Source organism: Tachypleus tridentatus, chromosome 3 (genome assembly GCF_004210375.1).
Source record: "Tachypleus tridentatus isolate NWPU-2018 chromosome 3, ASM421037v1, whole genome shotgun sequence".
NCBI lineage: Eukaryota > Metazoa > Arthropoda > Merostomata > Xiphosura > Limulidae > Tachypleus > Tachypleus tridentatus.
The window spans coordinates 27711324-27738755 of record NC_134827.1 but is presented as its reverse complement, the minus strand read 5'-3'; the positions used below and the strand labels follow the sequence as shown (position 1 = coordinate 27738755).

Here is a 27432-nt window from a genome sequence, read left to right as displayed (position 1 = left end):
TACTATATAAAATAACTATCAATGAACGAACATTCTATTATTCTTCTATAATTTTATTAATTAATTTTAAAAGTTTTGAATGAACATCCAATGGCACAGTTGAAAGTCTTCCAGTTTAAAGGCTTAAAAATCGAGTTTTAATACTATTAGTGTACATAGTACAGATAGTCCATTGCGTAGCTATGCGCTTGACTACAAACAAACAAATAGTTCCGAATAAATACTGTATTTTATACAAAATTAGGAATTGTTTGGTAGGTACGGTGCAATAGTTCTACCTTTATGAGTATTATTAAATTAATGTTATTCTAGCTATAATTCAACGATAAAAGTGGATACGTGGTACCTGTTATAAACATGAGTGATATTCAGCACTTAAGGTTACTCATGACTTAGTTGAGAACACCAGTTTCGATTATTCATTATTTATTTGTCTTTATTAGGTGTTATCCATTATCCGTTGCCGCTGTAATAGTCACACTTTAAATTTAAATACTAATGAGTTAGTCATTTCATGTTGGTATAAGAAGGATTGCAAGCAAAAATCCACACTAAGTTGGATTCACAACCATAGAGAAAAGTCTTGGTTGCCTATTGTTAAGCGCAAAGCTACACAATGGGCTATCTGTACTTTGCCCACCGCAAATATCGAAACCTGAATTTGAGGAAAAGAAAACAACATAATACTTTCCGGTTCTTCCAACTTACAGAATATATTTTTCTTCGTTTTTAGATTCCTGAATTTTCCAGCAGTATGTGAGCGAAAGGCACGTTTTGGTTGGTTGTTGTTTTCAAGCACATATCTATACAACTGGCTATCTGCGCTATCCTCACAGAAAGCATCAGACACCGATTTTTAGCGTCATTAGCCCTCGCGTCTACTGCTGGACTCTCAGATTGAATCATGCACGTAAACAAAGTGTTACGTACAATACTGACGAATCTGTGAAATATGAGGTAAACTCAATTATTTCAGTGCGAATATATTTCCTCTCTTTTAACAATAGATGTTATTATAATATAATGAGAATAGGAACAATGTGAAGACATTTAAACCAACAGAGACTCACAAAACATTTGAGGGCAAATTAATATATTTATTTCAACATTACTTCATTAAATGCAGTATTTGTAGAATAACAAAACATAAATTTAATAACAGACATCGAAATATATAAGTCCATTTGTCTTATACCTAACATTAGTTAAGCCTCTATTAAGTACACCCTATGTATAATAGCGAGATAAATTAACAGCGTAACTTGTATACGTGTGTTGAGTTAGTTTGTTTAGGGCTAAAACTTTACTGTACTTAATAATGACAATAAATAATTTTATATAATGTTATTCTACAACCTGACGTTAGGCCTTTTAGTAACAAACTGTCTACTAAAATATGTTAACGTCCGCCTTTTCTTTATACCCGTTGAAATAAAGTGCACGCGCATTCATATTGTAATCTGTGCAAGCGCATTTTCAGGATAGGCAAAAACTCAGCATTACTATAATATATTACCTGGCATGGCCGGGTGGTTAGGGTGCTCGACTCGCAATGTGGATGTCGCAGGTTCTAATCACCCTCTCACCGAACATGTTCGCCCTTTCAGCTGTGGGGAGCTTTATAATGTTACGGTCAATTCCACTATTCGTTAGTAAAATAGTAAACAAAGAGTTGGGCTTACACTACTAAATTAGGGACGGCTAGCGCAGAGAGCCCTCGTGTGGCTTTGTGCGAAATTCAAAGCAAACCAAACCATTATAATAGATTGTAACAATAGCAACTGCATCCAATGTTTATACTGTAAGATAACCGCTTACAGATAGCAGTTGTATCCACTCTATAGATACAAGATAAATAAAAATGTTGGAAATTCAAAACCTACAAATAGAAAACGTGTGGAATGTAGACTGGGGATACCATAGACATTACTTACTTGAACCACAAACCCCTTATTTTGTTTAATAATTTTACTTATGATTACATTTGGTGGAGTCAAATTAAGGATTTGTAGTTTGAATAAATAATATCTTCATCTTTTTTTTTTACTTTTTTACCATCCATATCTTAAGATTTTAAATACTTAATTTTTCTTTATCTTGTTTGCTGGATTTTTATTCTCAACTATGAGTAAAGGATTACTTAATATTGTACGTAACTTTATACATTATAACGATAATAACCATAGCTAGTAGCTAGCTTATACAGAACATGATGATTTACTGTATCTAGTGTCTATTTGATCACATCAGCTCGATATGTAAAATGTTAAGCTGCAACTTGAGATTTGTTTAAGAACATAGTATGCATTTATAGTTTTTGTATGACTAAATTATCTATATATAATGCATAACAACAGGCAATTATGTGCAGACCAATCGAGGGGGGAGGGTTCCAGATGAATGGAACCTGTTTATGCCATAAAGCACGTTTTTACAATTATACAGTGAGCTACAAATGGCTGCTGCCGTGATTTTTCCTTGTTTATGAGCTGTCCTAATTTATGATCTTCTCTTTTATCATTTCTTTTAGATGTTAAAAAAGAGAGAGAAAAAAGGCTTGGAGAGGATGTATGTCCCGGGATCTAGCTCTCGACGTTCCTGAATATATATGTCTAGACTAAGACACAGTCCCCACTGAGAGTGTATCAAATTTTACCGGTAGAAAAGCAGCCTTTTGAAATGAAACATAATACACGTTTAGAATACTGCTTTAAATATAGTTTAGTGTCTATTAAAGTAATTACCCTATACGTGTGTGTAATACAATTGAATATTATGTGTGTTGATGTTTTATTACTTCAATGTATATATAATACAGGAATTAGCTTCCTAAAGACATCGATTGTATACTGTACAAAGCAATGAGTATCTACATGCTACAGTATCTAATTTTCATTCATTATTGGCTGGTAACTCCTGTTTCATCCTTTACTTAAACCTTTTAAAGGACATCAGATTTTTGTAAGAAAACTAACTTCAAGGGGTAATGATAACAATATTTACACTAGAATAATGATGTTTATAACTTATGTAAAATACAGAAGAACAAATCAACTTTTCAATACCTCTACTACCTTTGTAGACCTTATTTAGCATTCTACAAAACTTTTGGGTGCAATATACCAAACTATTTTTGTTGTAGGCTGGCAAAAGATTAAAAACGAGCCATTTTGAGTGAATTTTCTTGTCCTTGATACCACGTTTTTGTGTGCATTTTATATGTGTACGACCTAAGCAAACAACAGTTACGGTGCTTTTCTGCCCGAACGTTTTATTGAGGTTTTATACAATTCCTGGCGATCCTTATTATGAACCATTATCGTGATTCATAATGACACGTTGGACGCTGCACTTATTTACTTGGTTTTGCTGCGAGAAATGACATTACATTAGTCTGTATACAATTAACAAACGAAAGAGAAAATAAATTTTAGTAGAAGTACTTTATCAGACTTGAGGTATTTCGTAGATTAATATTTAAGGAAACGAGCGAAAAGAAATAAACATTCCACTGTTTCTCGATAATTTTATTCGTAAATATGGTATGGTTTCACGGGAATAGCGAGAAACATAGCGTGCGTTCGTCATTTGCCAACTATAAAGGATCCAAAATGGAAATGATTGTCAAATGCGGAAATTAGAAAATAAATAAAAGAAAGGGTGTTAGAATCCTTGCTGGGTATACCGAAAAATTCCAGAGAGGTCAGGAAATAGGAAATTCTTTCCTTAGAACATGCAATTAGACATACAGACATAAGTCACTTAATGATAAAGAATGTGGTAAAAAAAATTAAGTGTGATTTAGTGATGGAAATGTCAAAAACTTCAAACACAAGACAGATATGAATATAATAAATCCATATAAAATCCCCGCACAAATACCCAGATTCAATATTACAAACTTATGGCTATTAGCCACTGTACAACTGTATAGCACTATTCAGCTTGAATTTTATTAACCAAACCTGAATTCAAACAACTTACAGGAATTCAGTTTCAGTTGTATACAAAAATCATTATTAGAAAGATCTGGCTACTTGTGTAGTGATTTGTGTATGATTTTAGGTATTCATCGATACCTAGTTTCTTTGCCTTTCCTACATCATACATATTTTTTGCAAATAAAAAAATTACTTCCTTCCTTTGTTTTCTAAACAATTCATTTCATTAAAATAATTTGATAACCAAACATTTGTTTTTTTATAATTCAACGGTTAATATATATTGTTAATATCATATCGATTTTATCAGTTTCTTCCCTACATGCCCCCCCCCGCTAGTACAGCGGTATGTCTACGGATTTACAACTCTAAAATCAGCGGTTCGATTCCCCTCGCTGGGCTCAGCAGATAGCCCGATGTGGCTTTGCTATTGGAAAACACACACTTCCCTACACTTGTAAAATGACCTTATTGGTTACAATAGCTTAACAGTCATCACTAGAAATAATTTTGATAGCTTGGAAATTAATTTTGAGTAACCTACAGTAACGATAGATCACATGAAGAATGTGCAGCTGTATCGTCCGTATTAATCGTGCTTGCATTATGTTTTTGCACTGCCATCTCTAAGTCATTTTATGACTACAAAATATTTATTATTTTGTGATTTTTTTCCCTAACCAAAAATTAAAGTATTCTATGCATGTGTGAAATTAAATTTAATATAATATATACGGTGTGGCAAGACCAGGTGGTAAGAACGCTCGATTCGTAGTCTGAGGGCGAGTGTTCGAATCCCCGCCACAACAAAGATACTCGTCCTTACAGCCGTGGGGGCGTTATATAATGTGACGGTCAATCCCACTATTCGTTGGTAAAGGAGTAGCCCAAGAGTTGGCGGTGGGTGGTGATGATCAACCGCCTTCCCTCCAATCTTACACTGCTAAATTAGGATCAGTTTGCGCAGATAGTCCTTGTGCAGCTTTACACAAATTTAAAACAAACAACCAATTGTGTGTATTGATTTTTAACCCCTTCACCTCACACAAACTATAAGGGTTGGCTCCCTAAAGGCACCGACTGTATAGTGTACAAAGTATTAGTAACCTACATGTTATTGGCTGATAATTCCTGTTTCACCCTGTACCTTTTAAAGGAATTCCAGTTGTTTGTAAGAAATCTCTCTTCAAGGGGCGATGATAATATAGTTTATACTATAATTAGGATTTTTTTATTTAGATTATATTGAGCACTTCCATGTTTAATTATAGCCTGTTCCCAAGTGTTCTTAAAATTATTTTCTGTCGTACTAAAGCCATTGTGAAAACTTCACCCATTTCTGGACTACCAAAGAAAAATAAGACCTTCGGCTTGTTCTCTACTTTGGCAACGTTTTTTAATTATATTGGTGATTTCACTAGCTGTGAAACGATCGATAATTGAAATTAGATTCTTAAATAAGGCTATAAATTTTCTTTAGCAGTAATCTGTATCATAAAGCAATAGACTGAATACAGCAACAACTGTTTCCTTGGTCCATCCCTACATACTAAGTACTACTGTAGTTAGCGAAAATATATATTATTTATCTTCTCCTACAGTGTTTGAAGTGATGTGAAATCCGAGTTAAGATGTCAATAGATTTTAAGTAATTTAGTGATATATACACCCTAATAGATTAGCGTTATATTTACGGACTCAAAAAGGAAAAACAAAACAAAACAGGGATTTCCGGCGTGCAGTTAATACGTTGGGTAGGTTTGCACTGAAAACATGACAACATCAAATATGTAGTCAAAATAATAAAGTATTCCTAAATAAAGAAATATTGTGCCGTAAGAATTGTAATAAAAAATCACGTGAACTTAGGCCATAGAACAAAAATATCAAACCACTATTGCATTCATGTTGATTTTTATATCCTATCCTTCCTTCTGACAGCAAAATATGAAATATTGATTACAGTTATTGTCAGATGTTAAGTTATGTTTTCCAATTGTCAAGTAAAGCCTTTACTCTACAGTAGGTGTCTGTGACATGTTGGTGATAAATTCAACAATAAATGAACAGCACGTACACCACTTATTTTTAAAATAATATATTTATATATAAATACGTGTGTGTATTCGAAACAAGTTAAATGTATGTACAACAAATTATTTACACCATACAGATTATAGGCATATTATAAACATTGTATATAGTTCTATTCTTTTTGTCAAAAGTCTTCTCCAGCCTATTCAATTGCTTTAGAATTTCAGTTGACAAGCCAAACCACCTTTTGTTTATTTCTACTGCACAGATATTTCTTTCTTCAAAATATCCTCTGGTCCTTTTGTCAAAATGCACTCAGGCTGATTCAATTAGTTTAGAACTACACTTTGACGGAATAAATGTCAAATATTCTAATTATCTCCTTTTCTACTGCTAATCTCACGCTAACATATTAGTCGTTAGTCTATCACTTCTACGATAGTTAACTTCACGACAAACTCTTTCTTGACCGAGCTCCTCCTGCTCTTGTCTGTCTGCTAATTCCTTTTCAGCTCATATTTATATATGTTTATTTATAAATCGCCTGCTGGCTATATATTTTCGATATCAGTAAATTTCACACTATGTTCTATAATATCCACATAAATCAGTTATAAACACAAAATTTGATTATTACTGAGTTTAAGTAACTCAGCTTGTCATAACATTTACTTTAAAATATTTGCCTCTAACTTTCTTGTTATAAACAAAACTAACCAATCATAAAATATTCAATCACAAAATAAATAAATTAATAATATATACACTAAACAGTCTTTTATGTCCCGACAGTTATATTATAGGTTGATCCATAAACTTACTGCTATCTCACTAGGAGGACAACAAAACAGGTTTTTCAAAACTAAATATCTTTCATATGACTGAGACGCCAGAGAGTACAAAAATATGGCTATCTGGCTAACTCAAACTGAAAGTTAAGAGAGGGAGGACAAGGAAATATGGCTATCTTGCTGACTCCGATATGAAAGCTAAATAGCCAGATCTCAAAAGAGAGAATACGTGAAGGAACAGACGTCACATCTTTAATTTTGAGTGCACAAAGCCTAAAAAGTAATCAAAATGAGTGTCGTTATGACAAATGTGGAATTAGTAAGTATTATTAACCTATAAAATCCAGAGACCGCCGTGTATATCAGTACAAACATTCTATATTATGAAATGGCTTAAAGTCAATGAATATGACAAAGTTTTACATTCTCAAGTATCATACATAACCCTATCGCTACCTGTTTGATGAAATAAAACAAAGTATGAGAAATGTGTTTAACAAATTGCCAAAACTAATTACGTTGGTATAATTACCAATAAGTATTATAATTACACCATAAATCATTAATGTTATAATGAAAGACAGTTTGCTGATAATCTGTTTAAGAAATTCCAGTGTGAGTGTATATGTCGTGGATAAAAATAGTTCCAGTCAGGCTCTCATACATATGCTTCGTAACACAGACAAAATCAAGTGTCGGCAAATAAGCTAAATACATTGATGTTATCAAACAAACCAAAAATATGAAAAGTACTTCGCTCTACTAGACTGGCTCCTTGTTTAGGGCTTTGGGCAGTAAGGCTATTAACTTACGAAACACGAAGACATTCAAACTTTAGCAAATTACCTCTTGAACCACTACAGAAGATAAGGTATCTTACAATGGAGTAAGTTGATGGAGATCAAATCATAAAAGACTCTCTAGTGAAGGGATAAAAGTCCATGGAATCGAACACGTACAAGCGAAGACACAAGTACAAAATATAAGGCCTACCAGCACACTGTGTCTTGAAATGAGACCTTTAAGCTTCCTAAGAAAGAAATACAAAAAAAAAAAAACGGTTTATTGTGCAGACATGTCTTGTTTTAGCTCTTATGAAAATCTGAATTACCGTGTTTCTCCGAAAATAAGGCAGGGCTTATATTAATTTTCACTCCAAAATATGACACTAGGGCTTATTTTCGGGGGATGTCTTATTTTGATATATTAAAAAGATGAAGTTACAAAGTAAAACTATTAAACTAACCATTTAAAATAAACTATTATTAAACTATTAAACTAACTGATTAATACTTAAACAAACTAATTAACTAACTATTAAACTAATTAATAAATTAATTTTTTTTATTTCTTTCCTCTTCCTGCCACTCGTAACTAGGGCTTATATTAAAACTATCCCCAAAAATCACACTAGGTCTTATTTTATGGGTAGGTCTTATTATCGGAGAAACACGGTAATACAATGCAACCACTAAATCTGTTTCCTATGTCCTATTTTCAAAAATAACGATGTTTTCTTTGCTGCCTAATAAAGACTTTCCTTCATTTTGTCTCTATTGTTCTTGATTAGGAAATGGAGACGTGAATCATGCGTGCCTGGTTTGTTGCTGTCCTACACTGTTCAGTGGCCAGTAAACAACGATATAAAATATGCTTTGGTGTCACAGCTGCTTGGACCTTTCCGAAACACAACTTCTACACAAAACTTCACGAGAAACTAATACGTATCTTATTCAGTATTGCCCTTGTGCTTTTGATAAATGTAGAAATGTATCATAATTTACAGAAAACGTTATATATAACAGTCCACTGCAAACAGATTCTTAGGTCATCATTTTTGTACATTGTACTGAATTTTTGGTTTTGATTTATGTTCATTTATGTTAAAGCTCTCTCGCATTTGTTGTACAGTCTCAAATAATGTAATTGAAATTTGCTTGAACTCGTGATACGTTTGGAGGCCTTTTTCTCCCTTAAAACTCATTTTAAGATATAAAATAGATAACGAAAAACAAAAAAATATTAAAGTATGCAACATACATTATGTACAAAACAGTGACAAACAATCAAATGTTGACGCATTAGAACGAAGAAAAATAAATCGACGATAAAAATAGGAATTAGAGTGTATGTGTGTTTTCTAACACCAAAGTCACATCTGCTGAGTCCACCGAGACGAATCGAACCCCTGAGTTTAACGTCGTAGATTCGTAGATTTACCGCTGTGCCAGTGGAGGGCACGACTTAAAGATAGCACGTGCTTCTCAACACATTGTCATAGTGGATGTCCCGGTAGGGCGTTAACTTTTCCTGCTCAGTTCTATTTTTACACAATTGCCTACGAAACTAAGTATCAGAGGAATTATTCATTCTTTTGGGGGGCTTTTTCGACCGTTTAAGAAGGTGTAACGTATTACCTTTCCTTTAGACATCCGCAGAACAATCTACCAGTATTGACAGAAACATTTACTCGGGTGTGTACAATCTTTCCTTGCTTGTGAGTCTGGAATGAGACACGCCTTCGAAGCAGTAGCAAAGTGATTTTTCTCAAAGTTTAAGCCTAATGTATAAAGTTAATACTTAACTTTTTATTCGGTAATAAAAACCTTCTTCTGCGACAATTTTTGTTCTACGAAGTCTTGAAACACGCCTTTCATTAGTTCCCAGAGAAATATTAATAACAGTTTCCAACTGAAGTGTTTTTTTGGCGTTTCTCATTGAGAATTTCATTACTATTAATTAAATTGCATATAAATTTGTGATGAAATATACAGTAGTGTGCAAAAGTGTTAGGAAAAGAAAATGTTATTTCCATTTTATGGGACTATTTTTCCACGCCACTACGTAATGTAAATTTCAACACTATAGTAATGCTTCACTGATTCCTGTTGACAACTGAATGAATCATATACTTGCGCCAAGGGTATGTCATAAGGGTTCTGCTTGAGTAAACATACTGATTAAATTTAGGGCCTGAAATAACTGTCGTGATACCCCATGCAGTATTTCAACTATATAGAAGGAAGTTGGTATATGGTACCGGTATATGACAAAATAAATCAAGTTAATAGCACTCCACAAGTAAGCCTTGAAAAGAAAAAACAGTATATAACGCTATGCCAATGTCCAAAAAGCATAGAAAATTGTCAGTAGAACAGAGAGTTTTATATAATGCTGGTTAGACTTCAAGTGTGTAGCAATTTGAAATGTTCCCCAAACACTGTTAAGTACACCCTAGTTCATGAGACCGAGAAGGTAAATTTGAAAATAGGGAAGGAAGAGGCAGAACACCTAAACTCAATGACACTGATTTTAAGTATATTCATTTATGTAGCCTTCAGGACAGAATGAAGACTGCTACTGATATAAAGTATGAGATAAATGACCATGGACCAATATTTGTATGACTTTGATTGATAAACCAATATATTTCATATTTGAAACATCCTTTGTGTTTCTGTTATAAATTGTAGGAAGAAAAAATAGACATATCTTGTCTCAAGTTCATCTTTTCTTTCCCCTCGGCACAGCAGCAAGTCTCAAGACATATAACACTAAAGACCGGGTTTCAATATCCCTGGTGGGCACAGTATAGACAGGCAAATGTATGTATCTTCATGATTGAAAAGAGATAATTATAATTTTAAAATCACTTATTTTTCTTCAGAGATTGAGTGACTTAATTTAACAGGTTGTATGATACACAAAATATATTTACTTTGACTTAATAAAAGTTTTAGTTAATATCTTTATACAATTTTAAGTTCTCGGTAGCCTAACATTGTTTCGTGAATATACAAAATCAATTAAAAAGAGAAGCTTCTAGTGACTCTATACCAGTGAAAAGTTTCGATTCAGTTTTGTGGTACCCCAATGTGCCCAATTAGCCCCATTTTTTTTCTCCCTCTTCTCCACTGGACAAAATATTCACATACGCAAGCTCATAAATATCAAGTTGAGAATTCAAGAGGGCACGTGAAAGAGATAATAACAAACAAGGCCAATGGGTAAATATATCTGATAATTTTGAATAAAGCATATATTCAACGTCAAAAATAACCGCCTTTAGCCATAACTATCAAATGACACTAAGTGCAAATACTTTGTCGAATAATCATACCCTAACTTGTGCCAAAGTTGTACAGTTTGCACCAAAGATTTTCTACTGATTGCAAAAATATCCTTATCATATATATATTTCCGAAACAGGAGACAAGATAAATTTTTACTTCATGAACTGCATATTCCATATACCTTGAACATATAGACGTCTAATCACGGATGAGACTACGGTTCACTTTCAGTACGTCACCGCGATCTACTTTAAGACAAACCACTTATTTTGTGAGAGCAAACGTTTTCTAAAATGCTTTAAATCTCATGTTTTCAAAGGCTTGACTAAAAGCTTCGCAAAATTCTTAGATTATATTTTTCACAATTTTAAATCCACGGTAGCCTAATCTTGTGTGTGTGTGAATGTACAGAAAACAATTTAAAAGGGGAACTTTCAGTGACTGGAATACCATTAAAAAGTTTCAATTCATTTTTTTGTAACCCCAACGTGCCAAATTAACATCACCATTAAGGCACACATAATATCATTTGAACAACTGTTAAGCAATGCTACAGACTTAGATTACAGAAAAGTTTCACCGCTGAAGCAATAAATACTAAATATGTTACTGTGGTCACTGTTACAGAAAATAGGCCTGACTTACCTCCCAGCTTTTCTTAATAGGCTTGAGACACGATAGAATAGCTAAAATAAGACAAGTTTTCATTATAATCACAAAGAAAAACGCATTTACCAGTTTACATGGAAACATGCATGGCATTATTATATATACAAACATTTTAAAATAAATATTTAAAATGTCAGAAGAAACAAGGAAAATATCAACAGTATCTGTTCTAGTATTACACTCTAGTGGTTATTCTTAGAAACACAACGTACCAATTTGTGTTTATTTTAGGAAGTAAAAAGAATTTATGCGAGTATCGTTCTATTAATTAATTTTCTGACCAAACGTTACACTTCTTCAAATAATAAAACTAAGTTGCAAAATGAGCATTTACTCATTCAGAAAGACAAAACATTTTCTTGTTTAGATACCTTTTTCATGATCGCAATTCTAAATTAATCGAATTTCAAAAACGGTTATCTGCCTTACTTTTAAAGCACGAATGTGATGTTGAGTTCGATACATTAAGTTTTTAATATCATTCGATTTGTTTATTTGTCGTTAAACGCATAGCTACATAATAAGGCTATCTATACGGTGTCGCACTTTGGTGAAGAAAATCGTTTTTTAGTATCCTTCATGAGTAATATGAGCCACTGAGGAGCATTTATTTGACAAACTGGTGTATTATAAAATCGTTTGTCTCTCATCGTATTGCTAATCTGAAGAGTTATGGCGTTGAAAAAACGATAGTAACTAGCGAGAGACAAAATGATAACTCTCAAATGCTATTCTGACGTGATTCCGATTCTGAAACTGTGATGATCAAATAAAAGAGGAACGTGGGAAAAATTCTAAAATTGGCGTGATTTTTTTTACAAATGTTAGGCCAATCTGTATATTGCATTCAGTTACCTACCTGAAATGACAGGAATCTTTAAAATAGGCTCTAAGAGACGCCCATGAAATATTTACTCATTAAATAATCTATTTTACCCGTAAAGTAACAACTAAAAGATATAGTTACAGCAATAAACATACCTATTACCATACCCTAGTTTTCTACGTGTATCAGATTCGGTGAGCTCCATTTGTGAAACTTAGTTCAGTTGAAGGTAAATTTTCATACTTTACACGATGTTAAATATAATGTAAAGTATGAAGCAATATCATACTTCAGAATACTATTTATCATCGTGAGGTGTGTTGTATGTTTAAGTATGATATTGTTTAATGGTGCAATGGCTCCTTCGCTCGTACTGTTTATGCTAAAATGTTAAGATTCGTCTTTGGCGTCATGTTGAAGATTTAATTAAACCTTTTAATTGTAATGACGGAGGTACATCATGTGACCAATAACCATGTACATTGTATAATGTATTACCACCTGACACTGCAACGTGCCAATCACGTGGCTACGTAAACATTATCCAATGAAACTGTTTCACTTAAATTTAATAGCACAGTATTGTTTAGTTTATATTGTGCGAGAGCTAAAGCAAATTATTTCAGACGCGACAGTTAGTAAAAGTTTGCTTTCGTAACTGTTTATGAATCTTTTGTGTGTGTAATTCAATTATTGTCAATTGACGTCACATTACTCGAACCTTCTGAATTATTCTCGTTGCCTTAAATAAGTATTGTTACATCATAACGTCTTCTAGTTCTACGCCTCAGTCTGGCAGTACATAGACCACCAAATTAGTGTAAATAAATAAGTTAAATTAGTGAAAGTAAAAATGAAGTTATAGTGCGTGTGAATTCAGCCTTAACGAGCGATTTCTAAAGCGAGTTTCACAGCTCGTATTGTAATAACTTAACTTGCCACAGGTTGTTTATAAAGTAACTAAACCCGCCTATATGAACTTTATGGATACAACTGTGATAACCAACAGTATAAAGAATTTTGTACATAAGTTTGACTTGTTTTTAATAAACTATTTTAAAACAACAGGCCTGTTTTGTGTTTGTTGAAAATTATCGCCAACAAGTCATAAACACCTGCTATAAAGAATTTGTCCTGACACAACTTGACACACTTTTACAGTTAAGAGACAAGTCATGTTTTTGCCAAATTGTTTACTTAGTGATTTATAACATTCACCGTAAAGTAATGTTGGCAAAAATAATTCATTCATGAAGAAGGAATACAGGTGTATCGTCTGTCATGCGAAGTTAGGCCCAAGAGAACGAAGATGTGTATCAGAACCACATAACGGTGTATTATTTGTCTGTGTGTTTCTTAACCACAAAGTCACGCAATGACCTACATGTGCTGCACTCACCACAGGTATCGAAGCCCGGTTTTTGTATTACAACCCTTCAGACTTTCCACTTAGAGGAGGAGAGCTAATGGTTGGATAAGGATAAAACTCAGAGACAGAAGAGAAAATTGCCCAACATGGTGTGATTTGTCAGATGCTTTCAACAGTTCACTATTATTCCAAACACTGTGTGCCTGAAGATTGCCCTCTAGATGAGAGAAATGATCCAAGCTATAACTTCTCTACCTCCACTCCTGACGCATCCTTGACACAGATTATAAAAACCTATAGTGTTTAAAATTGAATATTAAGACAACAAACAGAAATCATGCCAGATGTATAACGCTCCCAAAACGTATTTAGATGACTGTTTTAAAACTTGAAATAGGAATTTGGCTATGCACAGTATCATAATCCTTACTGAAACCCTGTGATACAATAGTCACCTAAACAAGAAATATTTTCTATCTGGCTTCTGCCATGTGATAGATGCAAATATGAAATACCACACTAAATGTAACAAAACTGGCACGACTGGTCTGTGTAAACAATATGTGGAGCAGCGGAAAATGGGAAAAACATCAGGTGGAACAGATCTTCAATTATGTTGGATATTTTAAGATGATTGGGCTCGATAGGTTTCAGTTTGATTATCTGAATTTCAGGATTCCACCTTTAAGGAATATATGTTCGAACCTGCTTGGAGCTTATCCTTGTTAAAGTCCAAATTGAGTTATCAAAAACAAAAACAGTCTCTATAATTCTAGGTTAGGAAACCAGTTTCGTTGAAAAAGAAAGAGAAATAATGCAATGAACCAGTTCTGCTTTAGTGGAAGGTTTGTTTGTTTGTTTGTTTTTGAATTTCGCACAAAGCTACTCGAGGGCTATCTGTGCTAGCCATCCCTAATTTAGCAGTGTAAGATTAGAGAGAAGGCAGCTTGTCATCACCACCCACCGCCAACTCTTGGGCTACTCTTTTACCAACGAATAATGGGATTGACCATCACATTATAACGCCCCCACGACTGATAGGGCGAGTATGTTTGGCGCAACGGGGATGCGAACCCGCGAACCTCGGAATACGAGTCACACGCCTTAACACGCTTGGCCATGCCGGGCCCTTTAGTGGAAAGATTTGTTCATTTGCATCTCAGATTTGGACGTGTCAGTCACCAAAAATAATATATTACCATATCCAATGCAAAAGGAGGAATCTTACGGAAGAAAGAAACAATTACATCGTCATCCTAGTTCCAGATAGCATGCTTTTTATATGCAGTTAATTGCTAATTATATCTTTCATAGGTAAAGTTACAATGTGCACAAGCAGTGGTCATTTTCAGACCAAGGTTGGTTTTGTCCACTGAAAAGTGCATTGTATCAGTCTTTGGTTCATATCTTACTGATGACCAAATAATTATGCAAGGGATTCGAAACCAGGATTTTAAACGTGGTACTTCATGAAATGTTTCAAAATGATGTCAAAAAACATTCACATCTGTATACAACCACTTGATTTGACTATTTGTGAATAGATAATTGGGGGATGTACTGGGTCTTCAAGAAACGGATGCAAAAACCCAAATGTCATTCTTTCTGTTAAAAAAAAAAGTTTAATTGGCATCATACAGAGGTACAAAAATTGTTAAGATTTATCACAAAAATGAGTTGGGTTGTATAATCAATAGATGGTATCATAACATAGTAAATTAATTCTGAAAGGTTTTAATGAACATTTATATTGGATTATGTGAGATCTAACATTCCTTTTGAACTGATAACAGCTTCTTCCCGTGGAAACAGTGGGGTCTGCTTTCCCACGACTAATATTCAAACTAGTAATAATACAGCCCAACATACTCCAACAGATTGTAGAACCCGAATATTTAGCACGAAAGCGGTCGATGTGTAGAATTAAAGAAGGTAACGTGGTTTGGGATCTTCCACAGTTGACTGTGGTCTTATATACCTGCTCTGTGACATACCTACAATGACATCTGTCTGAAGTTGAGCTGTGTGACAAGTGAAATAGGTGGGTTTCTCGATATATTTCAAGTGTACTCCCTCCCCGGTTTGCCCCCCGCTAGTATAGCGATATGTCTCCGGATTTACAACGCTAAAATCAGGGGTTCGATTCCCCTCGGTGGGCTGAGCAGATAGCCCTTTGTGGCTTTGCTATACGAAAAACACACACACACCGGTTTAAACATGATTAATCAATGTGACAAAGCTATTTGTTACAATAATGTCGCGCAAGCACGAGAATAGTGGAGTTATTGTGCACGCCTAACGTCAGTAATGTGGTTCCTTCTGAAACCCATAAAATCGGTGTCCGCCCGCGCCTAAAAGTGTTCTAGCCTTCACTCCATAACATGTCTAACAAGGCCTTGCATGGCCAAGCGCGTAAGGCGTGCGACTCGTAATCCGAGGGTCGCGGGTTCGCGCCCGCGTCGCGCTAAAGATGCTTGCCCTCCCAGCCATAATGTGACGGTCAATCTCACTATTCGTTGGTAAAAGAGTAGCCCAAGAGTTGGCGGTGGGTGGTGATGACTAGCTGCCTTCCCTCTAGTCTTACACTACTAAATTAGGGACGGCTAGCACAGATAGCCCTCGAGTAGCTTTGTGCGAAATTCCAAAACAAACAAAACATGTCTAATAAATCAAACAACTTGTTTTGGTTTGAATTTGGCGCAAAGCTATACTAGGGCTGTCTTCGCTGACCCTTCCCAATTTGACAGTGTAAGACTAGATGGAAGGCAACTAGTCATCACGACAAATCGTGGGCTACTCTTTTACAAACGTCTTTTGACCCTCACATTATAACACCCTCACGTCTGAAATGAAGAGCATATTTGGTGGGACAGGGGATTCCAACCTGTCCCCCTTAGTTTGCGAGTCAAGCGCCCTAATCACCTGGCCATGTGGATACTTAATGTACGCGATATGTAAAAAAAAAGTGATATTTTATGGGCGAGTCATGGGCAAAATAAGTTATTTTATGGTCATTTTTAAGATTTCAAGCATCTGTTCGATGAGTAGAACTGTACGGACATTTTCATGTTACTTTGTTAGTGGTTGAGCCCTAAGATATAATATGGGCAACTTGTGCCCTGCTCGCCACGGATATCGAAAAGCAGTTCGTAGCGTTGCAAGTCTCAATACATACCGTTGTGCCAATGGGAGGTGGATTCATCGTACTAAGTATTATATTTTTATAATATCAGAGTATAATAAATGGTCCTTTGTTAGGTCGTTTGAACTTGACATTAAATTTCCTTTGTGAAATTTGGCGTCAATTTATTAACTACATTGTTTATTCACCTGGTATGCGGTCGGTATACAAACTCAAAATATTAAAATTTGAGATTCGTTTCCTCTCGGTGTACAAAGCGCAAATAACCCACTGAGTATCTTCAGGCTAAAATAATAACAAAAATCGAGCATGGATACATTGGAATAACTAATGCCACTTTTCGTTAAATCATATCAAATAAACCTCTTACGTATTGGTTAAGTTGAACATAGTAGGTGAAAGTTAGTTTGTTTATTAGTAATCACAAAGTCACACAGTGGACCATTTGTGCTCTGCTCACCGCGGGTATCAAAACCCGAATGTTAGAGACATAAGCTGTGAGACTTACTGCTGAGCCACTGGGAAATAGATTTGTTTGTTTTTTGTAGTTAAGCACAAAGATACACGACAACTATCTGTGGTGTGGCCATCACGGTACCAAAACATGGTTTTTAGTGTTATAAGTCTGCAAACGTACGGCTAAGCCACTGGTAATCGATCGGTGCGAATTAGAAAATAATTTGATTTGTTTTGAATTTAGCGCAGAGATACACGAGGGCTCATCTTTGTAAGCTGTCCCTCATTTAACAGTGAAAGACAAAAGACAAGACAGCAAGTCAACACCACCCACCGACAACTCTTGGACTACTCTTTTATCAACAGATGGTGGGAATGACCCTCATATTTTAAAGCGTCCACAGTAGAAATTCGAGTACGAACATGTTTGGTGAGACGAAGATTCAAACCCGTTACCCGAAGGTTGCAAGTCGAGCGTCATAACCACTAAAGAAAAAAATTTATAATTAACATTGCTTGTTTGTTTTTTGAATTTCGCGCGGAGCTACTCGAGGGCTATCTGCGCTAGCCGTCACTAATTTAGCTGTTTAGGACGAGAGGTAAGGCAGCTAGTCATCACCACCCACCGCCAATTCTTGGGCTACTATTTTACCAACGAATAGTGGGATTGGCCGTTACATTATAACCCCCACGGCTGAAAGGTCGAGCATGTTCGGAGCGACTTGGATTCAAACTCGCGATCCTCAAATTGCAAGCTGAGTGCCTTAACCACCAAGCCATGCTGGGCCTTATCAGAAGCTAAAAAACTGATAATCTGGTCTCTGTACACGGCCAATAAAAGTATTTTGTGAAATTACTTTTAAGATATTTTAATTTTCATGATATTAGTTGGGAAAATGAATACCAAATGACAGCTGTTCAATCTTAACAAAATTATTTCATAGTGTCAGGGGCGTAGATTTTTTACACACGATGGGGGGGATGATTTTTGCAACCACTTATGTGGACTGTTTAATTTGCAAATTGGTAATCTCTGATTACGTGAACCTGAAAGCTGTAAATATGCAGTCACAGAGTAATCTTGTTGCCACGATACTTGCATGTATACTTACGAACTATCGCTTAGATCGAAAAACTTAGAAGCACGCCTATATTAAAGATGTACATTTCGGCTACTGAAAAAGCCTACATCTAGGCCTAATTAAGTAATTCGATTGGTAAGAACACGAGAATCATAAGAACAAACACATAATTTGTAGGCCTGTGATGCAATAAAACAATTCAACAGACCAAACTGTAGGGGGATGATTGTATGCACCATACCTCCCACCTAAAATGAAAGGGGGAAATGTATACCCTTTCATCCTCCCAGAATCTACGCCCCTGATAGTGTCATTACTTTTCTTAAAATTATATTTTAATTTATATAAATTGTATACATCTGATATTGTAAAATTAAACGTTCTCTCCCTCTTCAACTTTTAATAGCACGTGTTCTTCTATGAATATTTAATTTCGTCCTTTAAACCCAATTTCTGAAGTATTTCTTTTCTTCCAAAAATTATATATAGTACAAATGCAATAAATTGTAGAAAATCTAGCCAAAACTCCCGCGTCATCATTTTTTGTTAGTGCCATCTGGTGCACGATTAGTACACTTTATATTTTTATTAAAATCAAACATACGATCCAGGCACAGTAAGCGTATAAAAATAAATCTTCTTTTAAATTAAAAAACACGTGTACAAACCATTATTTTTTTATATCTCAGGTTACTTCATAAATAATGATAACGCTCCACCAAAATGATTATTTTGTCTATAGTCTTATACTGATATTTAATTTAAATGTTTCGGATGCAAAATAAATAAAACGTTATTTCACAAAATATTTTTATTATAAACTGATCCCTGAACTTGTTTACATGTATACATAAAATCTCTCCACAAAACGTTGAAGTTTCTGTTGCATCTCAGATATTATGTTTCTGGTCCTTTAAACTAAATAACTTGGTTATCATGAAAATACCTTGTTATATAAAAAAAAATTCAAAACTATCATAAGAGATGAGATTCTACACCTGTTGATAGAGCAACAATAGAAATTCCTTTTTTTTGAGGGGGGGACAATCAGTACATAGCCAATTATTTTTATAGAACTTGGTTCATTAGAAAATCTATTTTACCAACTGGCTCCAAGACAGTAATTTTTATAAATAACGTTTAACCTTATACATGGTAATAAAAAATAAACTTACATATAATTTAAACTAACCAACTTTGAAAACATCAGAGGCAATGACTGTGTTTTTGCCAATAAAACATAAATGGTCTACATAAACTACGTGCAAAAGGTAGTATTATATAGTATTTCATTAAACATACATTCCATTATGTTCATCTATTTACTATTAATAATAAAACTTGACTATGTGAACAAAAGATGACCTTACAAACATTCATTATTATACCTTACACACACGTTGTTTGTTTTTTTTTACAACTGATAAAGAAATATACATTACTGGAAATTAACACAACTTCATTCTTTTTTGAGCATATGAGGTAAATTTTTAAAAAATTACAAGAGATAAAAAAACACTCATAATTAACATCTCAATCTACCATAAGAGAACTGTATATGGAAATTAAAACAATGTTATACAAAACTAAAACACTATTAAAGTCAAGCATATTATAAACAAAAATTACACATGGGTAAATACGAATATTTTAGCAGACTTAGAAACCATTAATTAAACTCTTAACATATTGTATATGTCCTTTTTGCTTTTCCAAACCCCCCCCCCAAAGAAATCAAATTATTGTATTACAAATTACGCTACCTCTAGTATACACAGAATTACTCTATGAATATTAAAAATAAATCAAAATAAATATGAAATCTAGTGACTGAAAAGGTATTTCAAACATTTATGAACAATATAAAAAATATTCTGTTAACCAAACCTTCTTCTATTTTGGACATACATAAACTCTCTGTATTCTTCACAAAAAAAGGTTTCTCCTCTTTATTGGCATTCCAAGTTTCTTAATCATTTTAATCAGCATAACATCAGTATTACAACTTCAATATCTTGGTTTGTTGACATGCAATACTGAACTGATAATTGTATTAAACCACATGCAAATCTTAGCTCTTTATCACACATTATTTTTTTTTTCTATGCCTGTTCATACAACATAACAGGAAATTTATTTTTAGGGGACAAACCTATTTCTAGTAAATTATTTTGTGGAAAAAAAAAAGATTCATTAAAGAAAAAATATCAACTTTGCCCAACTGTATGTAAGACATTTTTTTCTTTTATCATATAGATGGTAATAAAAATCATATAAATATACAAACGTTTAGCTAAACAACTTAAAAAATACTACTAGCAATGACTGTTACTATTTTTCTTAACACAAAGAAACTTCATGTAATCATCTCCCCAAATAGAAATATAATCTTTCATCAATGATAAATATTTTATAGCTTTACAAAATACGTATAAACCAACAGATAGTATCAGTTACCAAATCATACCTGCTTGAACTTGATTTTGTATTAACGTAAAACAAAATTTCTAACACAGGTTTAAACACCCTACAAGCATTACAAGCAAAATTCATCACAATTTTAATTAAAGCAAATGCTTTAACATGACAAAGATACAACCAAGAAACTCATATTTAAAAATATTTGTTATTACTAAAAAAACAAAACAGTAATATGGTTTAACTGTGCTTTATCATACTGTTCCTTAAAAGTCTTTAACATAAATTAATCTTTACAATAATCATTACCATTTTACTATGAAGATGATAAATGCACTAATGAAAAACGAAAGTATATTCTTAGTTTTGTTTAACACAGACTGAAGTTTATTATAAAATAATTCTACTTAAGAATTAAAAATAAATATTTATCATCCCATATAAACATTAATGTGAACTAAAACAAAATAAACGTTCTATCCATTTGCTCAAAAGAGAAACAATAATCACTTTATGCATGGAATATTCAATTCTGATACATGAATTTTTAACAATGCTAAATTCACCATCATTCTTTCTTAAACAAAAACAGATTATTTTTTGTAAGAAACACTCACACTGGAATTCAGGTTCACATTATCTATTTCTTTTTCTGTAAAAAATCAATTCCAAAAAGGGCATTCTGTTGCAACTTTACTAAATCAGGAAACAAAGGAGACACTGCTTCCCTTGATATCCTTTATATAACATTTTTGTAAACATAAATACGCACACATTAAAGATCTGAATAAAAAGAAAACCTAGAGTTAATTTTCAGCAAACTCTCACTAGATAGGAAGATTAATAATTTGTTTCTTCAATTTATATTTGTTTGTTGTTTTATAACTAAAGGAATATCACAAAGAAGTCAAAATATGATACATGTAGATTTCACCATTATGGTTACTATCCTGACAGAGATAATGCTAACCTATCTAACTGTAGTTCTACAAACAATTAAATGTATAATAAATTCTTCTGAACAAAAACAAAATGTCAAATACTTTCTAATATTATGTAGACATTTAATTAGGGTTGCTAAATAAAAATTTAAGAAAAATTGTCTACAAAGAAATATGTCTCAAAATTATAAAATAGTTTTCTGAAGTAACACCAACTGCCCAGGACAAGCACTACAAAAATAAAGTTGCCCCAAAAAATTAGTACAAAAATAGTGTTGCCCAAAACAAACGTTATACAAATAATATTTTACATTCAAAACAATCTGGAAGTTTGAGAATAATTAATTTTGGGCTATATATTAACAATGTATTTATTATCACATCTGAATTTCAAAAGAACAAGGTTTTAAGACGGTGACTAAATTAAACTACTTATCTGTATTACACCTTGAAACCAATTTTGAAATATTGAAGAAAATAACTTAAGGTGTGTGATCACAAAAACCAAATCTAATACACTTCAAAAGTGAAATAAGAACAGTCCATTTCCCGAGATATGAAGTATGAATATGAAAGAGACAACAGATGTAATTACACATATAACAGTTCTATGCATTTGAAAACATTTGATGTTTAGTTATCTCACTTTTTCTAACTCAAGTCAGTTTTTTTGTTGCTCCAAAATTTTGGCTCATGTCAAATATTTGTGGGTAACTATGCACGTGTCAAAAAAAGTTTACTCTCAAGTGTTTTTTTGGTCACTCAGATCTAAACACTGAAAGTGATTACCAGGTTTTTATTTGCTGAAAGAAGTTGCTATTAAGACAGTGCATAATAAAAATATAATATAAAAGTCTAGCCTAAAAATACACCGTTCTTCTGGCTCTGTTTACTCTACTGTACATCTTATTTTCAAATTAAATTTTCTAAGATGAAAAATTAAAATGTCAGTAAATCATATTAAGTTTTCATAATAAATAAAAAAACTTACTAAATTCACTTTCTCTATAACAAGTGTGTGAAAGTATTTTGTTAAACTAAAATTAGGTAACAAGGTAAACTATCTTTCAGCCTTAGTTTATCAACTTCTTTAAAGCAAACATACTAAACTAGCAAATATAGCTGTAGATGCATGTAACCTACTTTTATATACAAATTAACTAAACAATTCAGCAGCCTATGTTAATTTCCAACAAACAGATTTATCACATCTGACATCAGATGACATAATCACTATACTGATGAAATCTGGAAATGATAAGGATATTTAAAAACAAAACAAAGGGAAATTCTTAATATTACATCACGCACATAGAATACATTTACAATAAAACATAGTTTAGTAATAAATGTTTCAAAAGCATAAGTTTATCTCGCACAGAACTATAAAGCAGAAACTGAGATTTTCCTTAAAATAGTGTATGTAACACTCAAAAGCTTGGACTTATAATAGACATTCAACGAAACCATATTGTCTGTTTTGCTACTTCCTTTCAAGGCAGTGCTCCCAGAATTAAGTTTATTTTTATATAATAAAAAACTGAAAGACATGTTTTGACATTCTGTTATTTATCTTAAACATGAAACTGATAAATGTTTGGAAGTTTAATGAAGTAACCTTTCTTCATGGTGATAAAATATTTCAAGCTTGCATGGCAGTGCTCTAGAGGGGGACATGTAGGTACATACAAGAATTTCAAGATATGGATAGAGTTATGACAGTATACAAAGAATGTACAAAACCAGACGTACTTCTGGGGGGGGACCACAAAAAGTGTTCTTTTTTAACAGTCCATAAAACCAAAATTATAAGTAACAGATATTTCTTGTTTTTGAAGTCCATATATCACACTGTGTTGTAATCTAGAGAGTAAGAGAGTGCATAATTCTTCTCATGATTCATAGCATGTACACATTTTAATGGCATCACAACAGTACAACATGCAATGTTAAGTATCCCTTATGTCATGCCATTTTAGTGTCTAATAACTGACTGACAGACAACACATTACTGTAAAGAGGTAAAAGTGATTAGAACAGGTAATCTCTCCAGGCAGCATTTGGCCTCTTTTTCAAGGAAATAAGGATCAACTGAACTTTGTGCCTGCCTTCATGTATCTGGGATGTTACAAAAGGGCTAATTATAGACTATAAATGTTAAGTCTACACACACACTTTGAGACATTAAGCCTCAAAATAGATGGATAAATCTTACTTGTACTATAGACGAGACAACACGTATTCCTCAGTACTCAAGTGGTAACTTACAGAAAACATTAACTACTCTCATGCTAAATTACCTCACAAGTTCCATAGATGTAACTTATAAAAACATGTGCACAACATATAGTGAAGGTTCCATGAGATAAATGGATATGATGTCTGACAGTCCTAAGGTTAAGTCTCAATACAGACAACATCAGAACTATTCTACCTAGTGGCATGTACATTCATCATGAAAACAGTTCTACTACTCAAACTTGCTGACTTTAATAAAAGACATATTTCACTGCCACTATAGACTTTAGATACATGGAAGACGTAACAAGATAAGAATGCACTCATTCTTCCAAGTATACACATATACAAAATGATTACAATGAAAACTCTTAAGGCTTAAATGATTAGAAAAACCCTGAGTAATGAAAACTTTCTAAATACTCCATGGTCACCTAGTCATGTCAGAATAGAAATTTCAAAATTTAAGACTGCCAGATTTTAAATATAGAACTGAGCTTAACAAGTCTTCATATGAAATTTCTGGCATTATGAGATTCAAAAACACTTTTTTTCTACTAAAGTTTAGATGGAGATGCTTGGAAAACAGCTGATTATTTTTAATAATAACTCAGAGAATGTTAACAATTTTATAAAATTGGAGAAGTAAACAAAAGCCAACCAGCAAGAATTAAACCAGTCAAAATTTATATCATAAAGATAAATATATTCAAATACTTTTATAACAATCAAGATGAAACCCTAATAAAGATTTGTCACAAACTATCCAAGTTTCTTGATGAATAAATACGTGTAAATCACTTTTAGAAAGTGATGTTGCTGTAAAGCTACATTACCTCTCCCATTCCTCTTGTCTTTAAGAGTTTACAACAGTAATATTTACCCAAATGTTTTATGTCAAAATCAGAATAATTACTTCCCTCCCTACTAAGTCTACTTTGTCTTTAAACCATGTTACTTTATATGGACAAGACACTTAGGCGTAAGCAAATTCATGACAGAAACACTGTTAATCCAATAAAATTTAGTAATTTTTGCCAAAATATCAGGATTACTAGGCTACTTCGCATGCAGTACATAAACATATAAAATTGAATAATATTTTTGTCTAATCCTTGACACTAAATTTAACACTACTGCACTGAAAACTCGTGCAAATTCATGCAAAATCCATAAATTACGCTTTGAGTTTTTGATTTATGCAAGCTTAGTACATGCTCAACATAAATTATCAGTGATAAGAAAGCATTAAAAAATTATTATTATTGTATAGTTAAAGTTCACAAGCTTAAAAACAGCATAAACATTCAGACAGCCTCAGCAACATATAAGGCATGTAATTTACATTCATTATCAGTCTTGGTTAATAATTATTTCCAGCAGTCAGCAGCTCCTAAGTAGCTGAGAGACAGATGGTTATACAAGAAAACAGACAGACATTCAGCAGGATGACGTACTTCAGCGTCCACTGGTTTCAGAGGGAGAGTCACGGGCAACGATGAACCCCCTTTAAAAAACAAATTTTTCTTTATTTTAGGATATGGTAAAAGCTTCTCTTCCTTAATTTTTCTGGATGGACCTATTTACGAAGTGTTTCAAAATATAATTTAAATATTCTTTAGACACAGAACTTTAACACCCATAGGCTGTTTTTCCAAGGAAGAGAAATACAATACCTGATACAAAACAGAAACAACTAGTATATACAAACGTAGGGTGACCAGACATCTAGAGAAAACAGGGCACGTCCTCCTTTATAATCTTGTGTCCTCCATCCAGCAAACACGTTGAGTGTGTTGATATTTTCCAGCATTTTACTCATACACAAACAGTGTCTAAGGCGACTTGCCACTGCCATTGTGCTCCGAAGTAGTAAATTATCATATATTTCCCAAACCTTCATATGCGTGTGTATATATACCATATATGTAGACACTTTTTGACTTTGAATTTTATATATTTTGCTAATTAATTTTATATTTCATTGCAAAGAAAGTATATAAATCAAAACAAAAGTTACTCCTAAACATATCATATGGTAGATGGCAGTTACAAGTTATTACCAAACATGAACCAACTATTGTTTCATACACTTTTGGTTTTTTTTGCCAGTTTCCAATTAAGACTTTAGACCTGGAGGACACACTTGCGATTTGCAAGTTGACATTTATCATCTGCTTAGGTTTAGCCCATTAATGATTTTGTGACCAGCAAGTTTGCATTTGTTACAGTTTGTATGTTTTTAAAGAGGAATGTGATATTTCTTTCATTTGATTTGACAGTTTTTTTTTAACATTCTTATCAATAGATAGTGGTTTCAATTTAAGTAACAGCAAGCTGGCAACACTGGTGTCAGTAAGTAAGGGCAAGCTGCAACACTGGTGTCAGTAAGTAACAGCAAGCTTGCAACACTGGTATCAGTGACACTGGTATCAGTAAGTAACGGCAAGCTGGCAACACTGGTGTCAGTAAGTAACGGCAAGCTGGCAACAATGGTGTCAGTAAGTAACGGCAAGCTGGCAACACTGGTATCAGTAAGTAAAGCGGCAAGCTTGCAACACTGGTGTCAGTAAGTAACGGCAAGCTGGCAACACTGGTGTCAGTAAGTAACGGCAAGCTGGCAACAATGGTGTCAGTAAGTAATGGCAAGCTGGCAACAATGGTGTCAGTAAGTAACGCAAGCTGGCAACACTGGTATCAGTAAGTAGCCAAGCTGGTGTCAGTAAGTAACAGCAAGCTGGCAACAATGGTGTCAGTAAGTATGGCAAGCTGGCAACACTGGTGTCAGTAAGTAAAGCTGGCAACACTGGTGTCAGTAAGTAATGGCAACACTGCTGGCAACACTGGTATCAGTAAGTAATGGCAAGCTGGCAACACTGGTCAGTCAGTAAGGCAAGCTGGCAACACAAGCTGGCAACAATGGTGTCAGTAAGTAACGGCAAGCTGGCAACACTGGTGTCAGTAAGTAATGGCAAGCTGGCAACAATGGTGTCAGTAAGTAACGGCAAGCTGGCAACACTGGTATCAGTATGTCATGGCAAGCTGGCAACACTGGTATCAGTAAGTAAAGGCAAGCTGGCAACACTGGTATCAGTAAAAGTAAACTGGTATCAGTAAGTAAAGGCAAGCTGGCAACACTGGTATCAGTAAGTAAAGGCAAGCTGGCAACACTGGTATCAGTAAGTAAAGGCAAGCTAGCAACACTGGTATCAGTAAGTAAAGGCAAGCTGGCAACACTGCCTCTGGCTACAAGCCTAATTCTGTCTGAACTTTTTTTTTCTGATAAAATTTCATTTCACTAATTTTATCAAAAAATTTTAATAACATTAAATTATAACTCATTCACATTTATTCCATGTATGGCATGTGTAAGTATCTAAGCAGAAATGAAAACTGGAAAAAAAAATTCATGAAACTTTGTTGAAGCTGCCCAAAATTTATGGTTTCTTTTC

General features: G+C 33.7%; 1 protein-coding gene across 6 annotated transcripts in view; it reads right to left on the bottom strand.

Moving 5' to 3' along the window:
* Positions 1 to 713: 713 nt before the first annotated feature.
* The window catches only part of LOC143246600 (uncharacterized), a 34846-nt gene continuing 8127 nt past the window's right edge, over positions 714 to 27432 (bottom strand). For 3 of the 6 annotated variants that reach the window (XM_076493604.1, XM_076493605.1, XM_076493606.1), the window contains exon 5: positions 715 to 943. In XM_076493604.1, coding sequence (XP_076349719.1) covers positions 730 to 943 — 214 coding nt within the window. In that variant the 3' untranslated portion in view covers positions 715 to 729. Of the gene's footprint in view, positions 944 to 19179; positions 25488 to 27432 lie in introns of those variants that run through there. The other 3 variants (XM_076493609.1, XM_076493607.1, XM_076493608.1) reach the window with 3 other exon arrangements.